We start from the raw sequence: 26,575 nt of genomic DNA, 5'->3' as shown, positions 1-26,575 counted from the left end.
ACTCCTTGCATCCTGACCATTCCACTGTTCTCCCTCTCATTCACGCATAGGTATTCTGTCTTGCTCCTACTGACTTTAATTTCTCTTCTCTCCAGTGCATACCTCCACCTCTCCAGGCTCTCCTCAACCTGCACCCTACTCTCGCTACAGGTCACAATGTCACCCACAAACATCACAGTCCACGGAGACTCCTGCCTGATCTCGTCTGTCAACCTGTCCATCACCATTGCAAACAAGAAAGGGCTCAGAGCTGATACTTGATGTAATCCCACCTCCACCTTGAACCCATCTGTCATTCCAACTGCACACCTCACCATTGTCACACTGCCCTCATACAAATCCTGCACCACTCCTACATAATTCTCTGCCACTCCTGACTTCCTCATACAATACCACACCTCCTCTCTCGGCACCCTGTCGTATGCTTTCTACATAAATCTACAAAGACACAATGTGACTCCTTCTGACCTTCTCTATACTTCTCCATCAACATTCTAAAAGCAAACATCGCATCTGTGGTGCTCTTTCATGACATGAAACCATACTGCTGCTGCTGATCATCACCTCTCCTCTTAACCTAGCTTCTATTACTCTTTCCCATATCTTCATGCTGTGGCTGATAAACTTTATACCTCTGTAGTTGCTACAGTTCTGCACATCACCCTTGTTCTTGAAAATCAGTACCAGTATGCTTCTTCTCTACTCTTCAGGCATCCTCTCACTTTCCAAGATTGTGTTTAACGATCTAGTTAAAACCCCACTGCCATCTCTCCTAAACATCTCCATGCCTCCACAGGTATGTCATCTGGACCAACTGCCTTTCCACTCTTCATCCTCTTCATAGCTGTCCTCACTTCCTCCTAGCTAATCCACCGCACTTCCTGATTCACTATCCTCACATCATCCAACCTTCTCTCTCTCTCATTTTCTTCATTCATCAGCCCCTCGAAGTATTCCTTCCACCTTCTCCAAACACTCCCCTTATTTGTCAGCACATTCCAATCTCTATCCTTGATCACCCTAACCTGCTGTACATCCTTCCCTGCTCGGTCCCTCTGTCTAGTCAAGTCAAGTCACTTTTATTTATATAGCCCAATATCACAAATTATAAATTTGCCTCAGTGGGCTTTACAGCAACACAACATCCTGCCCTTAGACCCACTGATCGGATATGGAACAACTCCCTAAAAAAAAAACCTTTAACAGGGAGAAAAAAATAGGAAGAAACCTCAGGGAGAGCAACAGAAGAGGGATCTCTCTCTCTCTCTCTAGGCAATTGGTACAAGTCCTTTTCTCCTTCCTTAGTGTGTCTAACCTCTCATACAACTCACCATATGCCTTTTCCTTTGCCACCTCTGTCTTCGCTTTATGCTGTGTCTCCTTGTACTCCTGTCTACTTTCTTCATCTCTCTATCCCACTTCTTCTTTGCCAACCTCTTCCTCTGATACTTTTCTGTACCTTCTTATTCTACCACTAAGTCTCCTTGTCTTCCTTCCTCTGTCCTGATGACACACCAAGTACCTTCCTAGCTGTCTCCCTCACTATTTCTGCAGTGGTTGCCCAACCATCCGGCAACTCTTCACTACCACCCAGTGCCTGTCTTAACTCCTGCCTGAACTCCACACAACAGTCTTCCTTCTTCAACTTCCACCATTTGATCCTTGGCTTTGCCTTCACTCTCGCTTCTTCTTCTTGGTGTACAAAGTCATCCTACAGATCACCATACGATGCTGCCTAGCTATGTTCTCCCCTGTCACCACCTTGCAGTCTCCAATCCTTTTCAAATTATGCCTCCTACATAAGATATAGTCCACCTGTGTGCACTTTCCTCCACTCGTATGCGTCACCCTGTGTTCCTCCCTCTTCTTGAAATATGTATTCACCACAGCCATTTCCATCCTTTTTGCAAAATCCACCACCAGCTGCCCTTCCACATTCATCTCCTTGACACCATACCTACCCATCACCTCCTCATCACCTTTGTTCCCTTCACCGACATGCCCAATGAAGTCCACCAAACTCACCACCACTCTCTCCTGTAACACACCTTCAATTTCCAGCTTCATACTCATCACTCTGTCCGACACTCTCTTCACCTCCAGCACACGCTTGACATACTCTTCCTTCAGAATTAGCCCTACCCCATTTCTCCTCCCATTCACACCATGGTAGAAGAGTTTGAACCCACCTCCAATGCTCCTGGCCTTACTCCCCTTCCATCTGGTTTCTTGCACAGTATATCTACCTTCTTTCTCTCCATCATATCAGCCAGCTCTCTCCCTTTATCAGTCATAGTGCCAACATTCAAAGTTCTGACTCTCACCTCCACACCCTTACCCTTCCTCCTCACCCACTGCCTCTGGACATGCCTTCCCCCTCTCTTTCTCCTTCACCTGACAGTAGCATAGTTTCCACCGGCACCCTGCTGGCCAACAGTACTGGTGGAAATCTGATTTATGATCTGCATATTTGATTTGGCAAAGATTTTACACTGGATGTCCTTCCTGATGCAACCCTCCCCATTTATTCAGGCTGGGGACTGGCACTAAGAATGCACTGGTTTGTGCATCCTCAGTGGCTGGGTTTTAAATGACATATAATTACGTATTTCTACACCATGGTTATGGAGATTACTGATGTCTGATTGGTAGGAGGATGTGTATTAAAACCATATTAATACACGTGTAGTTCATCTAAAGTTTAGTCACAGTTATAAATTCATACGCGGGTCACAAAGTTGCTCTGTAACCATAGCAACATGGTGTACTATGTAACCAAAGCGACACGTTGATTCAGTAGCAAGTGCAGTGAACATCCAAAGTTAACTTAGTGGCTAATTTTTAATTCATAGTCCAAAACGTTCAACAAGATAAGTGACTGTTTTTGTTTTACTTCTTTGGTAAGCGACCGTGGAATAAGCAGGATAATCAATGGCAGGGTATGCGTTAAAGGATTTTGACAAACTCTGCACAGGCAACCATCCACCGCTTCATATTGGGTGGTTCTTTGCCTCCTTAACGTGCATTTAAATATTTTAATGCACACTTGGTCATGGATTATCCCTTACAAAAAAATAGAATAATTTGATTTTCTTAGATGGTTTAGTAAAAATAATTAATAGTTTGACAGATTGTGGCATGTTATTACCCCTCCAAAAGCTGTGCACAGAATTATGTTGCTTGATGTTGTGTATAAGAACAGAATAGAATAGAATCTAAAGGTATCTGGTAGATTCCACCCATCAGAGAAGGATTTACCCATAGAGGATGTGGCTAAAGTTTGACGCCCAGCCAACTGGGCAGGTCCTAATCCCTCCAGGAAGCCAGTGAACTGTTTATCAGATGCTAACTTCACTCCTGGGAAGATCAGACTGCAAAGACAAAGACAGGCAGAGACATACAGGCAGAGAGAGAGATTAAGAGGGAGAGTGTGAGAGAGAGAGATAAGAGAGAAACGGGAGATAGAGGAGAGAGAGAAGATTAAGAGAGCGAGAGACACAGAGAGAGAGAACGAGAGAGAGAGAAGAGATCAGAATTAAGACATCAGTAAAGATGAAGACATTGAAACAGGATGAAAGTAATACTGCTGATGAGAAGAAGATGGATGATGAGGGGCACAGGAGAGAGAAAAAGAAAGAAAAGGAGATTTGGAGAGCTGAGTAAAGAACGAGTGTTTGCTTGCGTACGCTCCTGGTTTAGGTTCATCTGCATCCAGGTCTCTGCTGGGCTGTCGTGTGAAACGAGACTTGAACTCAATGGCCAAACCCGTCTCTACACTCCTCTGGACCGGGAGACGCACTACCTTCTTCTTCTTCTCCTCCTCTGAGAAACATAGAAAGAAGACAGAGAGAGAAATGCATTGAATAAAAGTCCATTTGTTATTTCAAATTGTTTTTATTTGCACATTATAAATCTGGATTCTTCTGTTTTCACTTAGTTTACCTTTTCAATTCAATGTGTTGTCATTAAAAACAATGTGCAGGCACACGTGTAGAAACGACATGAGGGGAGTTGTTTTCTACATTTACACATGTTCCTTATTGATCACAATTATTTTTATTCATTGAAATATTTTCTCATTCATTTGACAAGTCTCTTCCATTTATTCAAATCCTAACGGGACTGTTTTGGTAAGTTTGGCGATAGACAGGTTCATTGCTTCTCTAATCAAGATGGCTGAATGAGTGGTGGTCTTTGCCACCATCGCTAACATGCAGGATCTCATTTGCTAAGTTAACTCTGGTTAGGTTGTTGTCCTCTGGGTTAGTTGTAGTTAGTTTAGGTTAGTTGTAGTTAGTGTGGGTTAGCTGTAATAGTTTGGGTTAGGTGTAGTTAGTTTGGGTTGGTTGTAGTTAGTTTGGGTTAGCTGTAGTTAGTGTGGATTAGTTGTAGTTAGTTTGGGTTGTAGTTAGTGTGGGTTAGTTGTAGTTAGTTGTTGTAGTTTGGGTTAGCTGTAGTTAGTGTGGGTTAGTTGAAGTTTGGGTTAGTCGTAGTTAATTCGGGTTAGTTGTAGTAGTTTGTGTTTGCTGTGGTTAGTTGGGGTTAGTTGTAGTTAGTTTGGGTTGGTTGTAATTTGTTTGGGCTAGTTGTAGTTTGTTTGGGTTAGTTGTAGTTTGTTTGAGTTAGTTGTTGTAGTATTTTGGGTTCGCTGTAGTTAGCCTGGGTTGGTTGTAGTTAGTTTGGGTTGGTTGTTAGTTTGGGTTAGCTGTAGTTAGTTTGGGTTAGCTGTAGTTAGTTTGGGTTAGTTGTAGTTAGTTTGGGTTACCTGTAGTAGTTTGGGTTATCTGTAGTTAGTTAAGGTTAGTTGTAGTTAGTTTGGGTTAGTTGTAGTTAGTTTGGGTTAGTTGTAGTTAGTTTTTCTTGGGATTTGTTGTGGTTAGTTGTTTTTTGGGTTAGCTGTATTTGGTTGTGGTTACTTGTGGTGAAGGTAAGCTGTGGTCAGCTGTGTTTGGGTATGGTATGGACTCACCCTCAGGGTGGAGCTGGGAAGTGCTCTGGCTCTTTTTGCCCAGTCCCACCATTCCCATCATCTTGGCACCAAAACTGGAGCGTCTCTTCTTGTCGTCGTCATCGTCGTCATTTCTCCCCAGTGAGCAGATCTCTCCACCAACACTTGAGGACTTGGTGATGGAACCGCCAGCTCCACCAGCCACCCTAAGTGTCATTTTAGATATAAATTCACTGTCAGACCTGGGGTCTCTGCTAGGGTCACCCATCAGGAAAGGAAATGTTTGTAATGAGGTATGAAGCCTTCTATGGACTGTTTACTTCTAACTGGAATTAAGAACATATCTCCAGCTGGAGATCAGTTTGCACATGACATGACCCTCCCTACTTTCTTACATCCTTTCTCAGAAGTCTGAAGTCAGAAACGCAGCCGCTTGCAGTGTGTGTGCGGTTGGAGGGCTCCTCATCTCTTGTTCACTGCCTGGTTAATCAGTTGCCCTTTTGGCTACTTCCCTTTACAGCTTAGCTTAACTATGATTCACCGGTTGCAGTTGGGCTAGAAGATAACTGGCCGCAGGCTGCGTGATGTGATTTAACTATCGTCTCAACCCAGCTGGCTGTGCAGGACAGGGGGGTCAGCTGCTCAGGCCAGGAGCGGGAGCAGGGTGTATCCTGTCGGCTGCACCACACTCATTTTAGCTGTTGTTTTTACCAGTTTTACCCAGTTGTTTTTAATCTTGTATCATGCTCCCCTTTTATTCAACGGACACACATCCGATCATTGTAAAGATGATGCCTCACAGCTCTGCAGCCAGTCCAGACAGCGATAACCTAATGTAATTAAATGTGAACTGTGCGACATGTTTGTCATAGTACCTGTAGAAGGTTTTACTGATTGTGCTTTTACCTGTTCCAAATGTAACAAAATTATCCATTTACAAGACCTCCTCGTTGAAAAAAAAGGACAAATCAAACTGCTAACTGAGCGAACTGCCATTTTAAAGGCGCAATCCAGATTGCAGGACAATTTTAACAGTGCTGTTTTAGTTGGTGCCCCTAGGTTCGGACCCCTTCACTCTGGTCTATCTGCTACAACCTTGCCACTCCAGGACCCTCCTGCCATCAATGCTACTCCCCCACATGTGCCTTGTTCACTTCCCTAAGGCTGTTCCCCTGGCTCCCCTCCTGGCAGAAGGTACCTTGGTGGCAGGGAAGGTCACAAGGCAACCCCCTTGTCACACCACTCCTCCCTCCAGCTGTTGAACCAGTTTGCAGCACTGGCCTCAGATGAGGGCCAGTGTTCTCTATCCCTCGTCTCACCCTGTCCGCCCCACACCTCCCACCCCAGGACCTCACCCCCACTGCCCTTCTCCCCTTCATCCCACCCAGCCCTTCTCCCCTGGACACAGTGCTCCCAAGCAGCCTGGAACCTCCAGACCCCCAACCCCTCCCCCTTTATCTAACTCAGTCCTCCAAGTCCAGGCTGTCTGATTCTCATACCCCCTCCCCTCCCCTGTGGATTCAACTACCTCCACCCTGGCCATCGGCAGCTCCATGGTTCGTGATGTCTGCCTTCACCCCTCATCTGGCCTTCTAAAGTCCTCTGCTTCTATGGTGCTCGCATCCTGGACATTCAGCGTATCCTCCCCACCATCCTAACCAACTACTCCAACATCAGCAAAATAATCATCCACATCAGAACAAATGACATAAGTGCTAGAAATTAGACTTTAAGTCAATTCATTGCTGGACACTGGTAACAAGATCATCATCTCAGACTTTATCCCATCCACAATAGAGGAATCTACAAGTGGTCCAGACTACACACCTGGCTGAGAGACTACTGTGCTGCCACATGAGTTTTGGAAGTCTGTCCTTTGGTCTGATGAGACTGAACTTGAACTGTTTGGGCACATGGATGTTGCTTTTGTTGAAGGAAGGGAGAGGCCTTCAACCCTAAAAACACAGTTGCCAGTTAAACGTGGTGGTGGGAGCATAATGCTGTGGGGCTGTTTTGCTGCTTCAGGCACAGGGAACCTTGTTCGGGTGCATGGGATCATGAAGAAAGAAGATTATGTTGACATTTTGTAGAGTAATGTAAAGAAATCTGCTGCCAGTCTAGCTTTAGGTCACTGCTGGGACTTCCAGCAAGACAATGACCTCAAGCATACATCCAAGTTGGTCCAAAACTTTTTGAAGGACACCAAAATCAAGGTCCTGGAGTGGCCCTGTTAGAGCCCAGATATCAATCCTATTGACAATCTGTGGCGGGAGCTCAAGGTTAATGTCCATACTAGAAAACCACGCAATTTGGATGAGCTGGAAATATTTGCCATGGAAGAATGGGCTAAGATCCCTCAGGAGACTTGTGCCAACTACCATAAGAGGTTGTTGTCAGTTGTGAGTCAGAAAGGTTACTCTGTTGACTATTAATTGTCAGAGGGCTAATCATTTTGGCCTTGTCATTTTTGTTTTTTCTTGTTTCAATTCAGCACATCAGTAAAATATCTTAATCAAGCTTAGTGGAGATTTTGTCTTTGTTCTTTTGGAAGCAATTAAACTATAAACACGTTTGGTTATGGTGATTTCCATGGAAACATTAAGGGTTTTGTTTGATTTCTTAAAGGGTAATAATAATTTTGACCTTAACTGTAGGTACCCTAAGTGTTTCTACCTTTTCTTATGATTATGCATCAATGGGGTCCAAGCAGCAAAAGTGGCAAAAGCACCCTAAGTGTTTTTACCTTTTCTCAGAATCATGTTTATTGCCCCTGTAGGGTTTGCACATATGTGAAATTTGACACTGATTTCCTGGCTGTCTCAGTGTACTTAACATAGAATAACAACACAACAATCTTCAGGTATATACACAAGGATTAAATATCTCATCTCATCTCTGGGGTCACTTCTCTGGGGTTGGGTCGTGGTCGCAGCAAACTAAGTAGGGCACCCCAGATGTCCCTCTCCCCAGCAATGCCCTCCAGCTCCTCCTGGGGGATCCCAAGGCGTTCCCAGGCCAGACTGGACAAGTTCTGGGTCTACCTCGGGGTCTCCTCCCAGTTGGATGTGCCTGGAAAACCTCTAAAGGAAGGCTCCCAGGAGGCATCCTAATCAAGATGCCTGAACCACCTCAACTGGCTCCTTTCAACAAGAAGGAGCAGTGGCTCCTTCTTGTTGTGGCAACCACCACTGTTGTGGCAGTGGCAACCACCTATTCTACCCTTGCAACAAGCCCAAACACCCTTGCAACTGCCTTGCAACTCCCTATCAACCATACTTAACACCCTGGCAACTGCCTAGCAATAGGCTTTGCTAGCAACAACCATCTATTATCACCATAGCAAATGCAATGCCTTAGCATGGCGGTTCAGCACATGGCCACACATTTGGTACTTAAGGCAAGCGCATTTAATGTCACAATGTCTCTTTTCATTGCTACACAGATGACACACAGATATACCTTCCCCTTAGACCTGGTGACCTAAAAAGTCTAGCTACTGATCTAGATAGTCTCAGTGATATCAACTGTTGGATGGCACATAATTATCTTTAACGTAATAACTCAAAATCAGAAATCATATTGTTCAGTCCCCCAAACCCAATCAGTCTCATTGAGAGTGGCGTTGTTCCCTTGTCTGTTAATGTGAAGCCCATTGCCAGAAAGTTGGGAGTACTATTTGACTCTGATTTAAACTTTGAACCAGATTAAAAAAAAAAAAAGTCCAGTCCTGCTTCCTTCAAATAAGAACCATCTCCAGAACTATGCCGATGCTCTCGTACTCTGACAAGGAAAGTCATTCACGCTCTTATTTTCTCTAGACTTGAATACTGTAACTCCTTCTTTTCTGGCATAAACCAAAAGTTACTCTCTCACCTCCAACTAGTTCAGAATGCAGCAGCTATAGTCCATGGGCCAGAGCCCAAAATTTCCTATTTCGGTACACTCAAGGTGGCAAAACTTACTTATAATTTTTGAAAGGATCCATGTCTGTAGATGATATTTTGGTATGATAACCATTCCTGAGTGGCAGCTGTATCACAGTTATCAGCTCATGAAGTTAACCACCCCCTAAAGTAAATAGCATTTTAGACGCTGGTGCATATCCTGGTTTAGCCTCATGGTCAGGACATTTTTCAATGTTCTATAATATTGTCTTTGGTATCATTTTAAAGGGGACCTTCTTAGCTTTCATTCAAGCCCTGTTGTGGATATTTCTCACAAATATAGAGGTCACTTGAGCTCTTCAACCCGTCAATAACACACATCTTTCTGCAATGTTCGCCTAAACTATATACTTTCTTTTAGCCCTGTGGCATCTAGGAATATCAGGGACACAAAACACAAAAGCTGGAATACTCACAGGACTGTAAAGATTCAGGAAATGTATAATATACCCATACTATTTCATTGTGTGAGGTGATTGTGAACCTTAAATTAGAAGGGCATTATTACTAAGAAACTAACTAGACCAAAGCAAGTTAGTCCATGGGTCAGACCAGATATCGATATCACCCAAGGTGACACAACTTCACTGGTGCCATTTTATTTGGTACACTAACAGAAGTAAAATAATACATGATAACCTTTCCAAATGAGCAGCTATTTCATTTTTCTTTCAGGAAACCTGTTTCTGTGCCTCTCACGATTGTGTATTTGCCCAGATTTTTACAAATATAGCATTTCAACACCCCTGGTACTGATTAGCCTAGCTTAAACTCTGGGACAGTTCTTAGTTGGCCAACAACCAAGGATAACCAGTACTGTGTACTTCCATTCATTGTGTTAAGCTAGGCTAACGTGCAGCCAGATAGCTTTCTACTAAACACATATAGAGGAAACTGGTATCTATCTTCTTGTCTCACTCTGGAGAAGATTGTAAGCTAATTTCCCATAATGTTAGCATGTTCTTTTAATGTATATGTTAATATGATTAGTTAAAGTGGCTACGAGGAACTTTCATCTTGTGTTGATTTTAGCGGCCTCATGTGGACAAAATACAGCTGTTGCATAGCAACTAGGTAATGTATCTATTTGTGGCTATGTAAGATAAATAATGGTAATATGACGCTGGTGAGGAAAGTAAACTTTGTTTTAGTAGTGTTCATACACCTAAGTTACATGTATTTGTTTGTATGTGGCAGGTGAAAACTGACTGAATATGGCCACTGGTGAACAAGCAAGTTTTTACCCAATACCAAAGCGCCCACGGGTGGAGTGCATTATCCACTGTTCTGATGATACAGATAAGCTGGTTTCACTACAAAGTGTCGACTCATGGAGAACTCTGCTCAGGGCAGCTCAGATACGAAATCATGCACCAGTTTTGAAACTGGCAAAAGACATTCCTGAGGGACAGATTCCAGCAATCTACTACCACAGAAAGTGTCGCAGTATCTTCACTATGAAGCAAATTCTTGATGGCCTCCTTGCAAAAGAAAAGAAAAGTTGTGTCTCTGCTGCATATTTTATCAGAAAAACAGCAAATATTCCAAGAGACAGAATACGAGAGAAGTACTGGTGCAGTGTCGAGAACTGCGAGCTGATGCAAAGATCAGGAGTGCAGCCACAAAGAAAAGGGACAGCAGAATCCTTGCCATTGTGAGTAGAGACCTTGTAGCAGCTGAAGGGCACTACCACAGGTCATGCTATAGACTTTACACCAAAGAAGAGGTTTCCAAAGGAGAGGTTGCCAGCAATGAAGATGATGATGCTGCAGCCCAGTATGAAGCTGCTGTGAATAAGGCATACAATGAGCTGTTCCTCTTCATCAGGATGGAGCTTTTTGGCAATCCTCAAGTGATGACAATGACTGATCTCTCTTCTAGACTGGTAGCTTCAATGAACTCCCAAGGCATTGCCCAAGTCAAGGAATCAACCAAGAAGCACATAAGGCAAAACCTGGAGAGTGAGTTTGCTGGAGCCTTGCAGATATTCCCTGATGAGAAAGGAAAATTCCTCCTCTATCCCGATAACTTGTCCATGAGGGAACTTGCCAAAGAAAATCAGTCTCTCAAAAGGGAGCTCCTGTATGAGGCTCTCATGCGACTGACCTTGAATGGTTTCCTGTCCTGGTTGGAAGAAACTCACAGGAATGACATGGTTCACCTGAATGAGACACTGAAGACCATTGACAGCCTTGGGAAAGAAGTCTCACAACATGCTTTGAAGGAGGTCCTCGAGAACAGCTCTTGTACACGCATCATGGATCTATTTGAAGTCTACCGTGAGCTCCTTAGAGGTGGAAACGGCAGCCTCTCGAACTTCTGGATGTCCTATTTGGACATGGTTGAAATGTTGTTGGGGCTCATCCGAGCATCCAGAGAGGGAGACTGGATGCTACACTTGGCTAGCATTCGAGCAATGATCCCATGGTGCTTTGCTTATGACAGGATGAATTATGCACGCTACCTCCCCTACTACTACGCCCAGATGTCTGAGCTGCCCATCACACACCCAGATGTGTACACAGAATTCATGGAAGGAGGCTTCTCAGTCCAACTGGGCTCCACCAATCCCTTTGGCCGAATCCCTGTTGACCAAGCTATAGAAGAAACGGTGAACAAAGACACCCAAACAGCTGGAGGGACAAAGGGATTCAGCTTGAAGCCAGGAGCTGTGACCAAATATTATCTCACAGCTGAGTATAGAAGCATGTACCTCAGACAGCTGAGAGACCTGACAGGTCAAGGCAGGTGCAAATGGTCTCATCCAGATCTACAGAGTCCAAGGATCAAGAGAGATGAAGCAGATGTCCAGTCTCTCATGGACCTTATGGAGAATAACTGGCTCAATCCTATGTCCCCTGATGAGATTGATTTGGTTAGCCTCTCCACTGGCAACATGGCTCCACCTGATGTGACCATAGATCTCTTGAGAGCTCTTGAGAAAGGAGAAGAGGCCTACCAAGCATTCCAGCAAACAAGGTTAGATGCAGACCCACCACCTGTGAAATTCCACGACAAGATGACCAAGCAAAGTCTGAAAACATTCTCCAATGTCAGCACAAAACAAGCTCATGGAAGGAAAGCACAGGATGTGGTTCTGAAGGCAGATAGAAACCTTTTCAGTCACATGATCCTGGTGGCTGAAAGCAGGAAGGTGAATCTGAAGGATGTCCTTGCCTACCCATTGGGCCCACTACCATGGGCACTGGCAAATGCTGATGGGTCCTTACGAAAAACAAACAAGGCTGCACTTGCCAGAGAGCTTGAAAAGAATGTATCTCCTGCAGAAGACATGCCAATCCCATCTACTTCCATCATTGATGGGATGAGCCTGGTCCAAAAAATGAATGGCAACAACAAAACCTTTGCACAGGTGGCAGAGTCAGCCTTGACCCAGGTCCTCCATGAGGGAGCACAGAGTGGGAGGATTGATGTTGTTTTTGATGTCTATCACCAGACTTCGATCAAAGATGCTGAACGACTGAACCGGGGTGGAGACATCACTCTCCAGTACAAGAATCTTGCAGGGGGACACCACGTCCAGCAGTGGAGAAAATTTCTGTGCAGTTCCTCCAACAAGACCAGTCTCATCAAGTTTCTGGTGGAAGAGTGGAAACTCCCACAATACAGAGCTATGCTGCATGGCAAGGTGTTGTACATGACCTGTGAGGAAACCTGCTACAAGTTGACAGAAGATGGGTGTGAGGAAGCAGCAGAACTGCACTCCACACATGAAGAAGCTGACACCCGTCTGCTCCTGCATGCATTGCATGCAGCAAATGCGGGCTCAAAGTCAGTTATCATCACAGCTGAGGACACTGATGTCATGGTGCTTTGTCTTGGCTTCCAGAAGGACATCACCTGTCCCATCTACCAGAAGTGTGGGACTCAGAACCGCACACGGTTTGTCGACATCACCAAACTGGCAAGTTCACTTGGAGACAGCATCTGTGACAGCCTAATTGGCTTACATGCCTTCACAGGCTGCGACACTGTCAGTGCATTCGCTGGTCGAGGGAAGCTGAATGCCCTGAAGATAGTGAGAAAGCACACTTCCTGCCAAGAGACTTTTAGTCAACTGGGACAGACATGGAATGTGAGTGATGAGCTGTTCCAGAAAATTGAGCAGTTCACCTGTCGGATGTATGTTGCTAATAGCAGCACTGCTGAGGTGAACAAACTGCATTACCAGCTCTTCTGCACCAAAAGGGGAGAGGTTGAGTCCAGCCAGCTGCCACCATGTAGAGACTGTCTCTTTATGCATGTTCAACGAGCCAACTACCAGGCAGCAATATGGAAGTGCTGTCTGCAGGCTAACCCTGTGGTGCCAAGCCCTACTGAGTATGGATGGACAGACGATGAAGGCAAGCTGGCCATTTACTGGATGCGCTCCCCACCTGCACCAGATGTGGTCTTGGAAATGCTAACATGCAAGTGTGTGCATTCATGCAAAATGCCAAGCTGCATGTGCCTGTCAAATGGACTTCCATGCACAGACATGTGAAGGTTACAGACCTGCAGTAACCAAAAACAGCAAGATGGTCCAGAACTGGACTTTGAACTTGGGGAGTCAGATGATGAGAGAAACGAGCAGTTTGATGAATGACAGTGTGATAATTCTGATGGTATTACTGTGGTAGTAGTTTATTGATGCACAGGATGTTGATTCTGGACTTGGTTACCCAGAGCTTGATAACAATAATGTAACCATATTCACATATACCCATTACCCTACCCATTACCATTACATATACCCACTAATGATAAGGGATTACATGTATCATTGACTAAGTATATGTAAATGTCAATGTTGTTTAAAATATTAAAATAGTTCATTACCTCACTATGGTATTCCTTTTTATCATGTATTTTGATTGTGTATTTAAACAAATGTATAGAGACCAGTTTGTGACCTAACTGGCTTTGGTGTAGTTCTCATTTAAGGCTCACAATCACCTCACACAATGAAATAGTATGGGTATATTATACATTTTCTGAATCTTTACAGTCCTGTGAGTATTCCAGTTTTTGTGTTTTGTGTCCCTAATATTCCTAGATGCCACAGGGCTAAAAGAAAGTATATAGTTTAGGCGAAAATTGCAGAAAGATGTGTGTTATTGACGGGTTGAAGAGCTCAAGTGACCTCTATATTTGTGAGAAATATCCACAACAGGGCTTGAATGAAAGCTAAGAAGGTCCCCTTTAAAATGATACCAAAGACAATATTATAGAACATTGAAAAATTTCCTGACCATGAGGCTAAACCAGGATATGCACCAGCGTCTAAAATGCAATTTACTTTAGGGGGTGGTTAACTTCATGAGCTGATAACTGTGATACAGCTGCCACTCAGGAATGGTTATCATACCAAAATATCATCTACAGACATGGATCCTTTCAAAAATTATAAGTAAGTTTTGCCACCTTGAGTGTACCGAAATATCGTCTGGCCCATGGACTACTTGGCTTTTTACTGGTTTTAACAGATGACATCACATCACCTCAATCCTGGTCTCTCTCCATTGGCTCCCTGTTCATTATAGAATTGATTTTAAGATGTGACATCACTTTTAAAGCATGTCTGGGCCTGGCACCAAGCTACACATTAGAAATGTTGACCTTATATGAGCCAGTTCACAGCCATAGATCCTCAGGTAGGGCCCTTGTGGTTGTTCCAAAGGCAAGCCTTGAATCGAAAGGTGACAGCGCTTTTGCTGTCAGGTCCCCTCAGCTTTGGAAAGATCTGCCTAAAATACTTGCAGAATTAGTGACTTCTTTTAAATCACTTCTTAAAACCTATTCTATAGACTTGCTTTTATGTGATGTGATGCCATCTTTTTATTGCTTTTATTAATTGTATTTATTTATATTTACATTTTTTACTGCTTTTTATCTTTTACAATCTTTATCTTCCAACTTCCTTCTGTTTCTCTCTACTGTTTTTAGCATCTTTTGTCTTCTTGTTTTATTTTGATTTTACCTTAATTTTGTCTTGCTTTTGTTTGGCCTTGCTGTTTTGCTTTCTGATATATTGCTTCTGAGTATTCTGCTTTTGCTGTCTGTCAAGCACTTTGTAAACTCTGTTTTTAAAGGTGATATATAAATAAAGTTTTTTATTATTATTATTATGAGAGAAAGAGGAGAAGAGAGGATGAAGAGAGAAGATTAAGATAAAGACAGAAGATGAAGAGACCAGAAGGGAAAAAGAGCTTTGTGGTGGACAAGTGATAGATGGTCCATGACAACCGTTCTATCCAGTCCAGTTTGTGGAGTGGTTGGTTTCTTACTTTGGTGGCCCAGGCTCCTCCTCCTCCTCTCCTTCTTCTCCTTCAAATGTTTCACCCTTGTCTAATTCAGTTCTGCCCCCTTCTGTTGCCGCCACTTCTTGAGTTCCAAATGTTCCCGCCCCAGCCCCTGCCCCTTCCTCTGATTGGCCCTCCAGAGCCTCCGAGCGACTGTTGTCAGCCAGTAGGACAACAGCACAGGATGCATGCAGTAACACATGATGGACAGGAAGAGACACAAATGAAGAGAGAAGGTAGACACAGCATGCTTGCACACACACAACAGGCTAAACATGCTCAAGTACTAATATGAGACATGTGAGCAGAGCTTAAGTAATTCACAAGACATGTTTAAATATCAATGTGAGACGTGCTAAAGTATTGTATGAGACATTGCAGAATTAAAATTAGACATGCTATGTAATATGAAACATGTTAAAGTAAATTATCAATATGAGACATGCTTAAGTATTAGTATAATGCATGCTTAAAGAGACAGGCTAAAGTATTAATATAAGACATTACCATATCACTGTAATATGAAACATGCTGTGGTAAAGTATGAATATGAGACATTTTAAAAGGAAACTATCCCAATTTTCAACATTAATGTTATATCCATATGTTGTAGGATAACAACACACTGACTGTGTCTCTGGAATGCCGCTGAAATTAAGCAGAAAAGTTTCCACCAGTGACATCACTGTGAGACAATGTGAATGTGAAAACTACACGCATTTCCTGGTTTGCTGCGACTGTAACTGGTTTAGACTGAAATAGGCTGCGTCAGCAGAGATCCCGCCCACCCCAACCATGGACTGTTCTCCCCCTGTGCTTTGGGAGGCGCTACAGGAGCCTCAGAGCCCGCACTACCAGGCTCAAAAACAGCTTCCTTCCCCAAGCTGTTGCCCACCTGAACCTGGCCACCCACTGAATGTCTGTAGGTATTTTTAAATATTTTGTAGTCATGCTCTTCATTAACTTATTTTTAGCTTTTGGTCTTCATCTGTGTATGTCTTATGCTGTGTTTGCCGTGCTGGTCTATGCCTCTCTTGCACTGTTTGGCAAAGCCGCAGCCCTTATTTCATTTTTAACATGTGCCTGCACATTGTTTTAATGACAATACATTGAATTGAACTGAATTTATAATAAAATGCAAATAAGCACTACATGAGATGTCAGTTCACCATCTGTTCTGCAGTGATATCACCAGCAGACAACTCTACAGCTCAAGACTCGCTCAAGATCATGGCTGCTAATGAAGTATCCCTACAACATACACTACCGTTCAAAAGTTTGGGATCACCCAAACAATTTTGTGTTTTCCATGAAAAGTCACACTTATTCACCACCATATGTTGTGAAATGAATAGAAAATAGAGTCAAGACATTGACAAGGTTAGAAATAATGATTTGTATTTGAAATAAGATTTTTTTTACATCAAACTTTGCTTTCGTCAAAGAATCCTCCATTTGCAGCAATTACAGCATTGCAGACCTTTGGCATTCTAGCTGTTAATTTGTTGAGGTAATCTGGAGAAATTGCACCCCACGCTTCCAGAAGCAGCTCCCACAAGTTGGATTGGTTGGATGGGCACTTCTTTGAGCAGATTGAGTTTCTGGAGCATCACATTTGTGGGGTCAATTAAACGCTCAAAATGGCCAGAAAAAGAGAACTTTCATCTGAAACTCGAAAGTCTATTCTTGTTCTTAGAAATGAAGGCTATTCCATGCGAGAAATTGCTAAGAAATTGAAGATTTCCTACACCGGTGTGTACTACTCCCTTCAGAGGACAGCACAAACAGGCTCTAACCAGAGTAGAAAAAGAAGTGGGAGGCCGCGTTGCACAACTGAGCAAGAAGATAAGTACATTAGAGTCTCTAGTTTGAGAAACAGACGCCTCACAGGTCCCCAACTGGCATCTTCATTAAATAGTACCTGTTAGAGCCTGTTTGTGCTGTCCTCTGAAGGGAGTAGTACACACCGGTGTAGGAAATCTTCAATTTCTTAGCAATTTCTCGCATGGAATAGCCTTCATTTCTAAGAACAAGAATAGACTGTCGAGTTTCAGATGAAAGTTCTCTTTTTCTGGCCATTTTGAGCGTTTAATTGACCCCACAAATGTGATGCTCCAGAAACTCAATCTGCTCAAAGAAGTGCCCATCCAACCAATCCAACTTGTGGGAGCTGCTTCTGGAAGCGTGGGGTGCAATTTCTCCGGATTACCTCAACAAATTAACAGCTAGAATGCCAAAGGTCTGCAATGCTGTAATTGCTGCAAATGGAGGATTCTTTGACGAAAGCAAAGTTTGATGTAAAAAAAATCTTATTTCAAATACAAATCATTATTTCTAACCTTGTCAATGTCTTGACTCTATTTTCTATTCATTTCACAACATATGGTGGTGAATAAGTGTGACTTTTCATGGAAAACACAAAATTGTTTGGGTGATCCCAAACTTTTGAACGGTAGTGTATATCCAGGTATCAATAAAGTGGGAAATTGTGATCAATTTCCTTTAAAGTATGGATATGGACCAATTGTGTAAAATCTCTTCTTTTTATTCGGGCGAGTTGGACTTCGTGGAACCGAGCGGGTTTGTTTTTCTTTTTTCTGACCAGAGGAACAGAAAAAGAGAAAATCTCATAGAACGACAGCATTGATAAGTGGTTGCTTGATTAGAGGACCTAAGATAGATGCTCAAGAATGCTTGGTCATGTTGCCACTGAAACCAATGGTGTGTGGCACTTCAGTCGACATCTGGGGCCTGATACACTATATGTACAAAAGTATTGGGACACACCTCTTAATCATTGAATTCAGGTGTTTCATTCAGATCCACTGCCACAGGTGTATAAATCCAGTAACTAGCCATGCAGTCTGCATTTACAAACATGTGTGAAAAAATGGGTCGTTCTGAAGAGCTCAGTGAATTCAAGCATGGTACTGTCATAGGATGCCCCCTTTGCAATAAGTTAGTGAAATTTCTTTCCTACTGGATATTCCACGGTCAACTGGAAGTGGTATTATTGAAAAGTGGAAGCGTTTAGGAACAACAGCAACTCAGCAGACCACGTAAAGTCACACAGCGGGGTCAAGGAGTGCTGAGGCGCATAGTGCGTAAAAGTCTCCAGCGCTCTGTTGACTCAATAACTGCAGAGTTCCAGACTTCCTCTGGCATTCACATCAGCACAAAAACTGTGCGCCGGGAGCTTCATGGAATGGGTTTCAATGGCCGAGCAGCTGCATGCAAGCCTTACACCACCAAACACAATGCCAAGCGTCGGATGGAGTGGTGTAAAGCACGCTGCCACTGGACTCTGGAGCAGTGGAAACGTGTTCTGTGGGGTGACGAATCACACTTCTCTGTCTGGCAGTCTGATGGACGAGTCTGGGTTTGGCGGACGCCAGGAGAATGTTACCTGCCTGACTGCATTGTGCCAACTGTAAAGTCTGGTGGAGGAGGGACGATGGTATGGGGTTGTTTTTAAGAGGTTGGGCTAGACCCCTTAGTTCCCAGAAAGGGAAATCTTAATGCTTCAGCATAATAAGACATTTTGGAAAATTCTATGCTTCCAACTTTGTGGGAACAGTTTGGGGAGGGCCCTTTTCTGTTCCAGCATGACTGTGTCCCAGTGCACGAAGCAAAGTCCATTATGACATGGTTCCCAACCTTTTTTCCTTGGAGCCACCCCTACCTGTTTGTAAGATAAGCTGAGACCCCCCCTCCCCAAGCCCGCACAAATACAAACACACACCAAGAGACAAGTGATTCATTCCAGATATTTATTTGCAAAAATTAACAACAATTATAGTTTTTTTCCACCTGTATCTTCAATTAATGTCTCGTTTCCATCCTCAGAACATCAGTGTTTAAATGTCTCTTCTCTTGTATAACCTTAACATTTTTTTTCTTTTAAAAACCCAACAGAGTAGGCTTGCTCTCACCTGACTCAGGCTCACTGAAACATCATATCTGTACTGTTGTCACCTGACTCAGGCTCACTGAAACATCATATCTGTACTGTTGTCACCTGACTCAGGCTCACTGAAACCTCACATCTGTACTGTTGTCATCTGACTCAGGCTCACTGAAACATCACATCTGTGCTGTACTGTTGTAATCTTACTCAGGCTCAACGAAACATCACATCTGTACTGTTGTCATCTGACTCAGGCTCACTGAAACATCACATCTGTACTGTACTGTTGTAATCTTACTCAGGCTCAATGAAACATCACATCTGTACTGTGGTCATCTGACTCAGGCTCACTGAAACATCACATCTGTACTGTTGTCACCTGACTCAGGCTCACTGAAACATCACATCTGTACTGTTGTCACCTGACTCAGGCTCACTGAAACATCCCATCTATACTGTTGTCACCTGACTCAGGCTCACTGAAACATCACATCTGTGCTGTTGTCACCTGACTCAGGCTCACTGAAACATCACATCTGTACTGTTGTCACCTGACTCAGGCTCACTGAAACATCACATCTGTACTGTTGTCACCTGACTCAGGCTCACTGAAACATCACATCTGTACTGTTGTCACCTGACTCAGACTCACTGAAACATCACATCTGTACTGTTGTAATCTTACTCAGGCTCAATGAAACATCACATCTGTACTGTTGTCATCTGACTCAGGCTCACTGAAACATCATATCTGTACTGTTGTCACCTGACTCAGACTCACTGAAACATCACATCTGTACTGTTGTCATCTGACTCAGACTCACTGAAACATCACATCTGTACTGTTGTCACCAGACTCAGGCTCACTGAAACATCACATCTGTACTGTTTTCACCTAACTCAGGCTCACTGAAACATCACATCTATACTGTTGTCACCTGACTCAGGCTCACTGAAACATCACATCTATACTGTTGTCATCTGACTCAGACTCACTGAAACATCACATCTGTACTGTTGTCACCTGACTCAGGCTCACTGAAACATCACATCTGTACTGTTGTCACCTGACTCAGGCTCACTGAAACATCACATCTATACTGTTGTCACCTGACTCAGGCTCACTGAAACATCACATCTGTACTGTTGTCACCTGACTCAGGCTCACTGAAACATCACATCTGTACTGTTGTCACCTGACTCAGGCTCACTGAAACATCACATCTGTACTGTTGTCACCTGACTCAGGCTCACTGAAACATCACATCTGTACTGTTGTCACCTGACTCAGGCTCACTGAAACATCACATCTATACTGTTGTCACCTGACTCAGGCTCACTGAAACATCACATCTGTACTGTTGTCACCTGACTCAGGCTCACTGAAACCTCACATCTGTACTGTTGTCACCTGACTCAGGCTCACTGAAACATCACATCTGTACTGTTGTCACCTGACTCAGGCTCACTGAAACATCACATCTGTACTGTTGTCACCTGACTCAGGCTCACTGAAACATCACATCTGTACTGTTGTCACCTGACTCAGGCTCACTGAAACATCACATCTATACTGTTGTCACCTGACTCAGGCTCACTGAAACATCACATCTGTGCTGTTGTCACCTGACTCAGGCTCACTGAAACATCACATCTGTACTGTTGTCACCTGACTCAGGCTCACTGAAACCTCACATCTGTACTGTTGTCACCTGACTCAGGCTCACTGAAACATCACATCTGTACTGTTGTCACCTGACTCAGACTCACTGAAACATCACATCTGTACTGTTGTAATCTTACTCAGGCTCAATGAAACATCACATCTGTACTGTTGTCATCTGACTCAGGCTCACTGAAACATCATATCTGTACTGTTGTCACCTGACTAAGACTCACTGAAACATCACATCTGTACTGTTGTCACCTGACTCAGGCTCACTGAAACATCACATCTGTACTGTTTTCACCTGACTCAGGCTCACTGAAACATCACATCTATACTGTTGTCACCTGACTCAGGCTCACTGAAACATCACATCTATACAGTTGTCACCTGACTCAGGCTCACCGAAACATCACATCTGTACTGTACTGTTGTAATCTTACTCAGGCTCAATGAAACATCACATCTGTACTGTGGTCATCTGACTCAGGCTCACTGAAACATCATATCTGTACTGTTGTCACCTGACTCAGGCTCACTGAAACATCACATCTGTACTGTTGTCACCTGACTCAGGCTCACTGAAACATCACATCTGTACTGTTGTCACCTGACTCAGGCTCACTGAAACATCACATCTGTACTGTTGTCACCTGACTCAGGCTCACTGAAACATCACATCTATACTGTTGTCACCTGACTCAGGCTCACTGAAACATCACATCTGTGCTGTTGTCACCTGACTCAGGCTCACTGAAACATCACATCTGTACTGTTGTCACCTGACTCAGGCTCACTGAAACATCACATCTGTACTGTTGTCACCTGACTCAGGCTCACTGAAACATCACATCTGTACTGTTGTCACCTGACTCAGACTCACTGAAACATCACATCTGTACTGTTGTAATCTTACTCAGGCTCAATGAAACATCACATCTGTACTGTTGTCATCTGACTCAGGCTCACTGAAACATCATATCTGTACTGTTGTCACCTGACTCAGACTCACTGAAACATCACATCTATACTGTTGTCACCTGACTCAGGCTCACTGAAACATCACATCTGTACTGTTTTCACCTGACTCAGGCTCACTGAAACATCACATCTATACTGTTGTCACCTGACTCAGGCTCACTGAAACATCACATCTATACTGTTGTCACCTGACTCAGGCTCACTGAAACATCACATCTATACTGTTGTCACCTGACTCAGGCTCACTGAAACATCACATCTATACTGTTGTCACCTGACTCAGGCTCACTGAAACATCACATCTATACAGTTGTCACCTGACTCAGGCTCACTGAAACATCACATCTGTACTGTTGTCACCTGACTCAGGCTCACTGAAACATCACATCTGTACTGTTTTCACCTGACTCAGGCTCACTGAAACATCACATCTGTACTGTTGTCACCTGACTCAGGCTCACTGAAACATCACATCTGTACTGTTGTCACCTTACTCAGGCTCACTGAAACATCACATCTGTACTGTTGTCACCTGACTCAGGCTCACTGAAACATCACATCTGTACTGTTGTCACCTGACTCAGGCTCACTGAAACATCACATCTGTACTGTTGTCACCTGACTCAGGCTCACTGAAACCTCACATCTGTACTGTTGTCATCTGACTCAGGCTCACTGAAACCTCACATCTGTACTGTTGTCACCTGACTCAGGCTCACTGAAACATCACATCTGTACTGTTGTCACCTGACTCAGGCTCACTGAAACATCACATCTGTACTGTTGTCACCTGACTCAGGCTCACTGAAACATCACATCTATACTGTTGTCACCTGACTCAGGCTCACTGAAACATCACATCTGTGCTGTTGTCACCTGACTCAGGCTCACTGAAACATCACATCTGTACTGTTGTCACCTGACTCAGGCTCACTGAAACCTCACATCTGTACTGTTGTCACCTGACTCAGGCTCACTGAAACATCACATCTGTACTGTTGTCACCTGACTCAGACTCACTGAAACATCACATCTGTACTGTTGTAATCTTACTCAGGCTCAATGAAACATCACATCTGTACTGTTGTCATCTGACTCAGGCTCACTGAAACATCATATCTGTACTGTTGTCACCTGACTAAGACTCACTGAAACATCACATCTGTACTGTTGTCACCTGACTCAGGCTCACTGAAACATCACATCTGTACTGTTGTCACCTGACTCAGGCTCACTGAAACATCATATCTGTACTGTTGTCACCTGACTCAGGCTCACTGAAACATCACATCTGTACTGTTGTCACCTGACTCAGGCTCACTGAAACATCACATCTATACTGTTGTGACCTGACTCAGGCTCACTGAAACATCATATCTGTACTGTACTGACATCTGACTTCCACGTGCACATCCTGTAAAGTTGTGAACAGTTTTTTGACAGACCGTAGGCTTATGTGTTATTTTGGTTCTAACAGTAATATTTTTACTGAGTCTGTACCATCCTGTTCATTCATAAATTAACAACACTGTTTGTTTGTTTGTTCTTGACAGGCAGTGTGTGTTATTTGGCTCACACAGTCACAATACCAATAACTTCTTGCTTACACATTTTACTGAGTGTGTGCCATCCTATTCATTCAGAAATTAATGGCCACCTTGGGCTTGCATGGCTGTGACCAGGGATGGGATGTCGGGTGCGGTGCTTGTGATAGCCAGTCTAAAGTCCTGGTGTACATGGAGTATATTGTGGGCTTTGTTTTTATTGTGACAGCCAGTCTAACTGGTCTGCGCCCCCAGGTTGGGAACCACCGCATTAAGACATGATTGGGTGAGTTTGGTGTGGAAGAACTTGACTGGCTCGCACAGAGCCCTGACCTCAACCCCATCGAACACCTTTGGGATGAACTAGAATGGAGATTGCGAGCCAGGTCTTCTCGTCCAACATCAGTGCCTGACCTCATAAATGCGCTTCTGGATGAATGGGCAAAAATTCCCACAGACACCCCAAAATCTTGTGGAAAGCCTTCCCAGAAGAGTGGAAGCTGTTATAGCTGCAAAGGGGGAACCAACTCCATATTAATGCCCATGGATTTAGAATGGGATGTCATAAAAGCTCCTGTAGGTGTAATGGCCAGGTGTCCCAACACTTTTGTACATATAGTGTATAGATCCATCTCTGTGACCACTTTATTAAACTACCAGTAGCAATTCTTGTGTTAATGTCTTGTTGTCTTCCTGTTCTCTATGTATGTTATATAGTGAGTATGTGTATATGTATTTACTGTATGTGAGGTTCTGTACAAAATGTGAAAACCAATGAAGTACTATCTCTCTAGCTAACATCCCTGATAAAATGTAATATCTTCTCTGTTTAAATAAGTTCTCATATTCAGCTTTGTACCAGCGCCCATATAAGTGTGCGTTGGGTGCAGTCCAAATTCCAGCCACCACGGAAAACTGACAGGTTTCTCTAGAGACTTCAGGGGTTCTCTAGAGACTTCAGAGGTTCTCCAGACTTCAGCGGTTGTACAAGTAAATGTCTGTTCTGTGACTGAATGGGATTGACAGTGTCTTTGTGATTGGCAGCTCTTCCTACCTTATCCTGCGTGGAGGGCGAGCCTCAGAGGTACTGCTAAGGCGAGAAGCGCTGGACACGGCCGACACGTTGCTGACATCACTGTCTGAAGACTTAAGGGATGAGAGACACGGATAGAGACAAAATGTGAAAGACAACGGTGGAGTTGTACACGTGTACTGCCATTAATGCCAGTAGCCTAGCTACACATGCCAGCAGATTAGAAAACAAACTCGACCAGGTGTCGAAGTGTAATTTAACTCCCCATCAGGATTCGAATACCCTTCATGTGTACGCTCAATAAGAATCTCCACTGCTAGTCTCATTTTCTTTGTTTCAGTCCTCTGCTGTTCTCTTTTACTTGGAAATAAAAACTGTTTCAGAAGGACTCAGCTCATTTGGTGTGGAAATCACTTAGGCTATGCTACAGGACAGTTAGTCAAACAACTATATATAAAAAAATTGGTGATGTGGCTGTGCAGAAAACAAACCAAACATCCTAATATTGAAATTATGTTCATATATCAACCTGCTAACAAGTATCTGAATATTCAGATATACATGGCTAGCTTTACTATTCACACTACTACTACTGCTACTACTACTACTACTACTACTTTTGGTTGCTCCCGTTAGGGGTCGCCACAGCTGATCATCCGTTTCCATCTCTTGCTGTCCTCTGCATCTTCCTCTGTCACACCAACCACCTGCGTGTCTTCCCTCACCACATCCATAAACCTCCTCTTTGGCCTTCCTCTTTTCCTCTTCCCTGGAAGCTCCATATTCAGAATCCTTCTCCCAATATACCCAGCATCTCTCCTCCACATGTCTCTCTTGCTTGGTTTCCAAACCGTCCAACCTGAGCTGTACCTCTAATATAATCATTCCTAATCCTGTCCTTCTTCATCACTCCCAATGAAAATCTTATCTTCAAATCTGCCACCTTCAGCTCCACCTCCTGTCTTTTCATTAGTGCCACTGTCTCCAAACCATACAACATAGCTGGTCTCACATCCATCTTGTAAACCTTCCCTTTAACTTTTGCTGGTATCCTTCTGTCGCAAATCACTCCTGACATTCTTCTCCACCCACTCCACCCTGCCTGCACTCTCTTCTTCGACTCTCTCCTGCACTCCCCATTACTTTGGACAGTTGACCTCAAGTATTTAAATGCATATGCCTTCATGATTGATCTCTACTCCTTGCATCCTCACCATTCCACTGTCCTCCCTCTCATTTATGCATATGTATTCCATCTTGCTCCTACTGATTTTCATTCCTCTTCTCCCCAGTGCATACCTCCACCTCTCCAGGCTCTCCTCAACCTACACCCTACTCTTGCTACACATCAAAATGTCATCCATGAACATCATAGTCCACGGAGACTCCTGCCTGATCTCATCCGTCAACCTGTCCATCACCATTGCAAACAAGAAAGGGCTCAGAGCCGATCCTTGATGTAATCCCACCTCCACCTTGAACCCATCTGTCATTCCTACCACACATATCACCACTGTCACACTGCCCTCATACATATCCTGCACCACTCCTACATACTTCTCTGCCACTCCTGACTTCCTCATACAATACCACACCTCCTCTCTCAGCAACCCGTCGTATGCTTTCTCTAAATCCACAATGTAACTCCTTCTGACCTTCTCTATACTTCTCCACCAACATTCTCAAAGCAAACATCACATCTGTGGTGTTCTTTCGTGGCATGAAACCATACTGCTGCTGCTGATCGTCACCTCTCCTCTTAACCTAGCTTCTATTACTCTTTCCCATATCTTCATGCTGTGGCTGATCAACTTTATACCTCTGTAGTTGCTACAGTTCTGCACATCATCCTTGTTCTTGAAAATCGGTACCAGTATGCTTCTTCTCCAGTCCTCAGACATCCTCTCACTTTGCAAGATTGTGTTAAATGATCTAGTTAAAAACCCCACTGCCATCTCTCCCAAACATCTCCACGCCTCTACAGGTATGTCATCAGGACCAACTGCCTTTCCAATTTTCATCCTCTTCATAGCTGCCCTCACTTCCTCCTTGCTAAGCCACTGCACTTCCTGATTCACTATCGCCACATCATCCAACCTTCTCTCTCTCTCATTTTCTTCATTCATCAGCTCCTCAAAGTATGCCTTCCACCTTCTCAGCACACTCTCCTTGCTTGTCAGCACATTTCCACCTCTACCCTTGATCACCCTAACCTGCTGCACATCATTCACTGCTCGGTCCCTCTGTCTA

At 43.7% G+C, this 26,575-nt stretch overlaps 1 protein-coding gene across 1 annotated transcript in view; it reads right to left on the bottom strand.

Moving 5' to 3' along the window:
• Window positions 1-26,575, bottom strand: part of rims2b (regulating synaptic membrane exocytosis 2b) — a 214,459-nt gene that overhangs the window by 29,884 nt on the left and 158,000 nt on the right. The window contains exons 22-25 of the mRNA XM_056298085.1: window positions 24,347-24,438; window positions 4,970-5,154; window positions 3,669-3,822; window positions 3,259-3,371 (exon numbers count right to left, since the gene is read on the bottom strand). Coding sequence (XP_056154060.1) covers window positions 3,259-3,371; window positions 3,669-3,822; window positions 4,970-5,154; window positions 24,347-24,438 — 544 coding nt within the window. The remainder of the gene's footprint in view (window positions 1-3,258; window positions 3,372-3,668; window positions 3,823-4,969; window positions 5,155-24,346; window positions 24,439-26,575) is intronic.

This window comes from Lampris incognitus, chromosome 18 (assembly GCF_029633865.1).
Source record: "Lampris incognitus isolate fLamInc1 chromosome 18, fLamInc1.hap2, whole genome shotgun sequence".
NCBI classification, from domain to species: Eukaryota; Metazoa; Chordata; class Actinopteri; order Lampriformes; family Lampridae; genus Lampris; species Lampris incognitus.
Note: the sequence above shows the minus strand (reverse complement) of the source record. Positions and strands in the feature narration are given on the sequence as shown.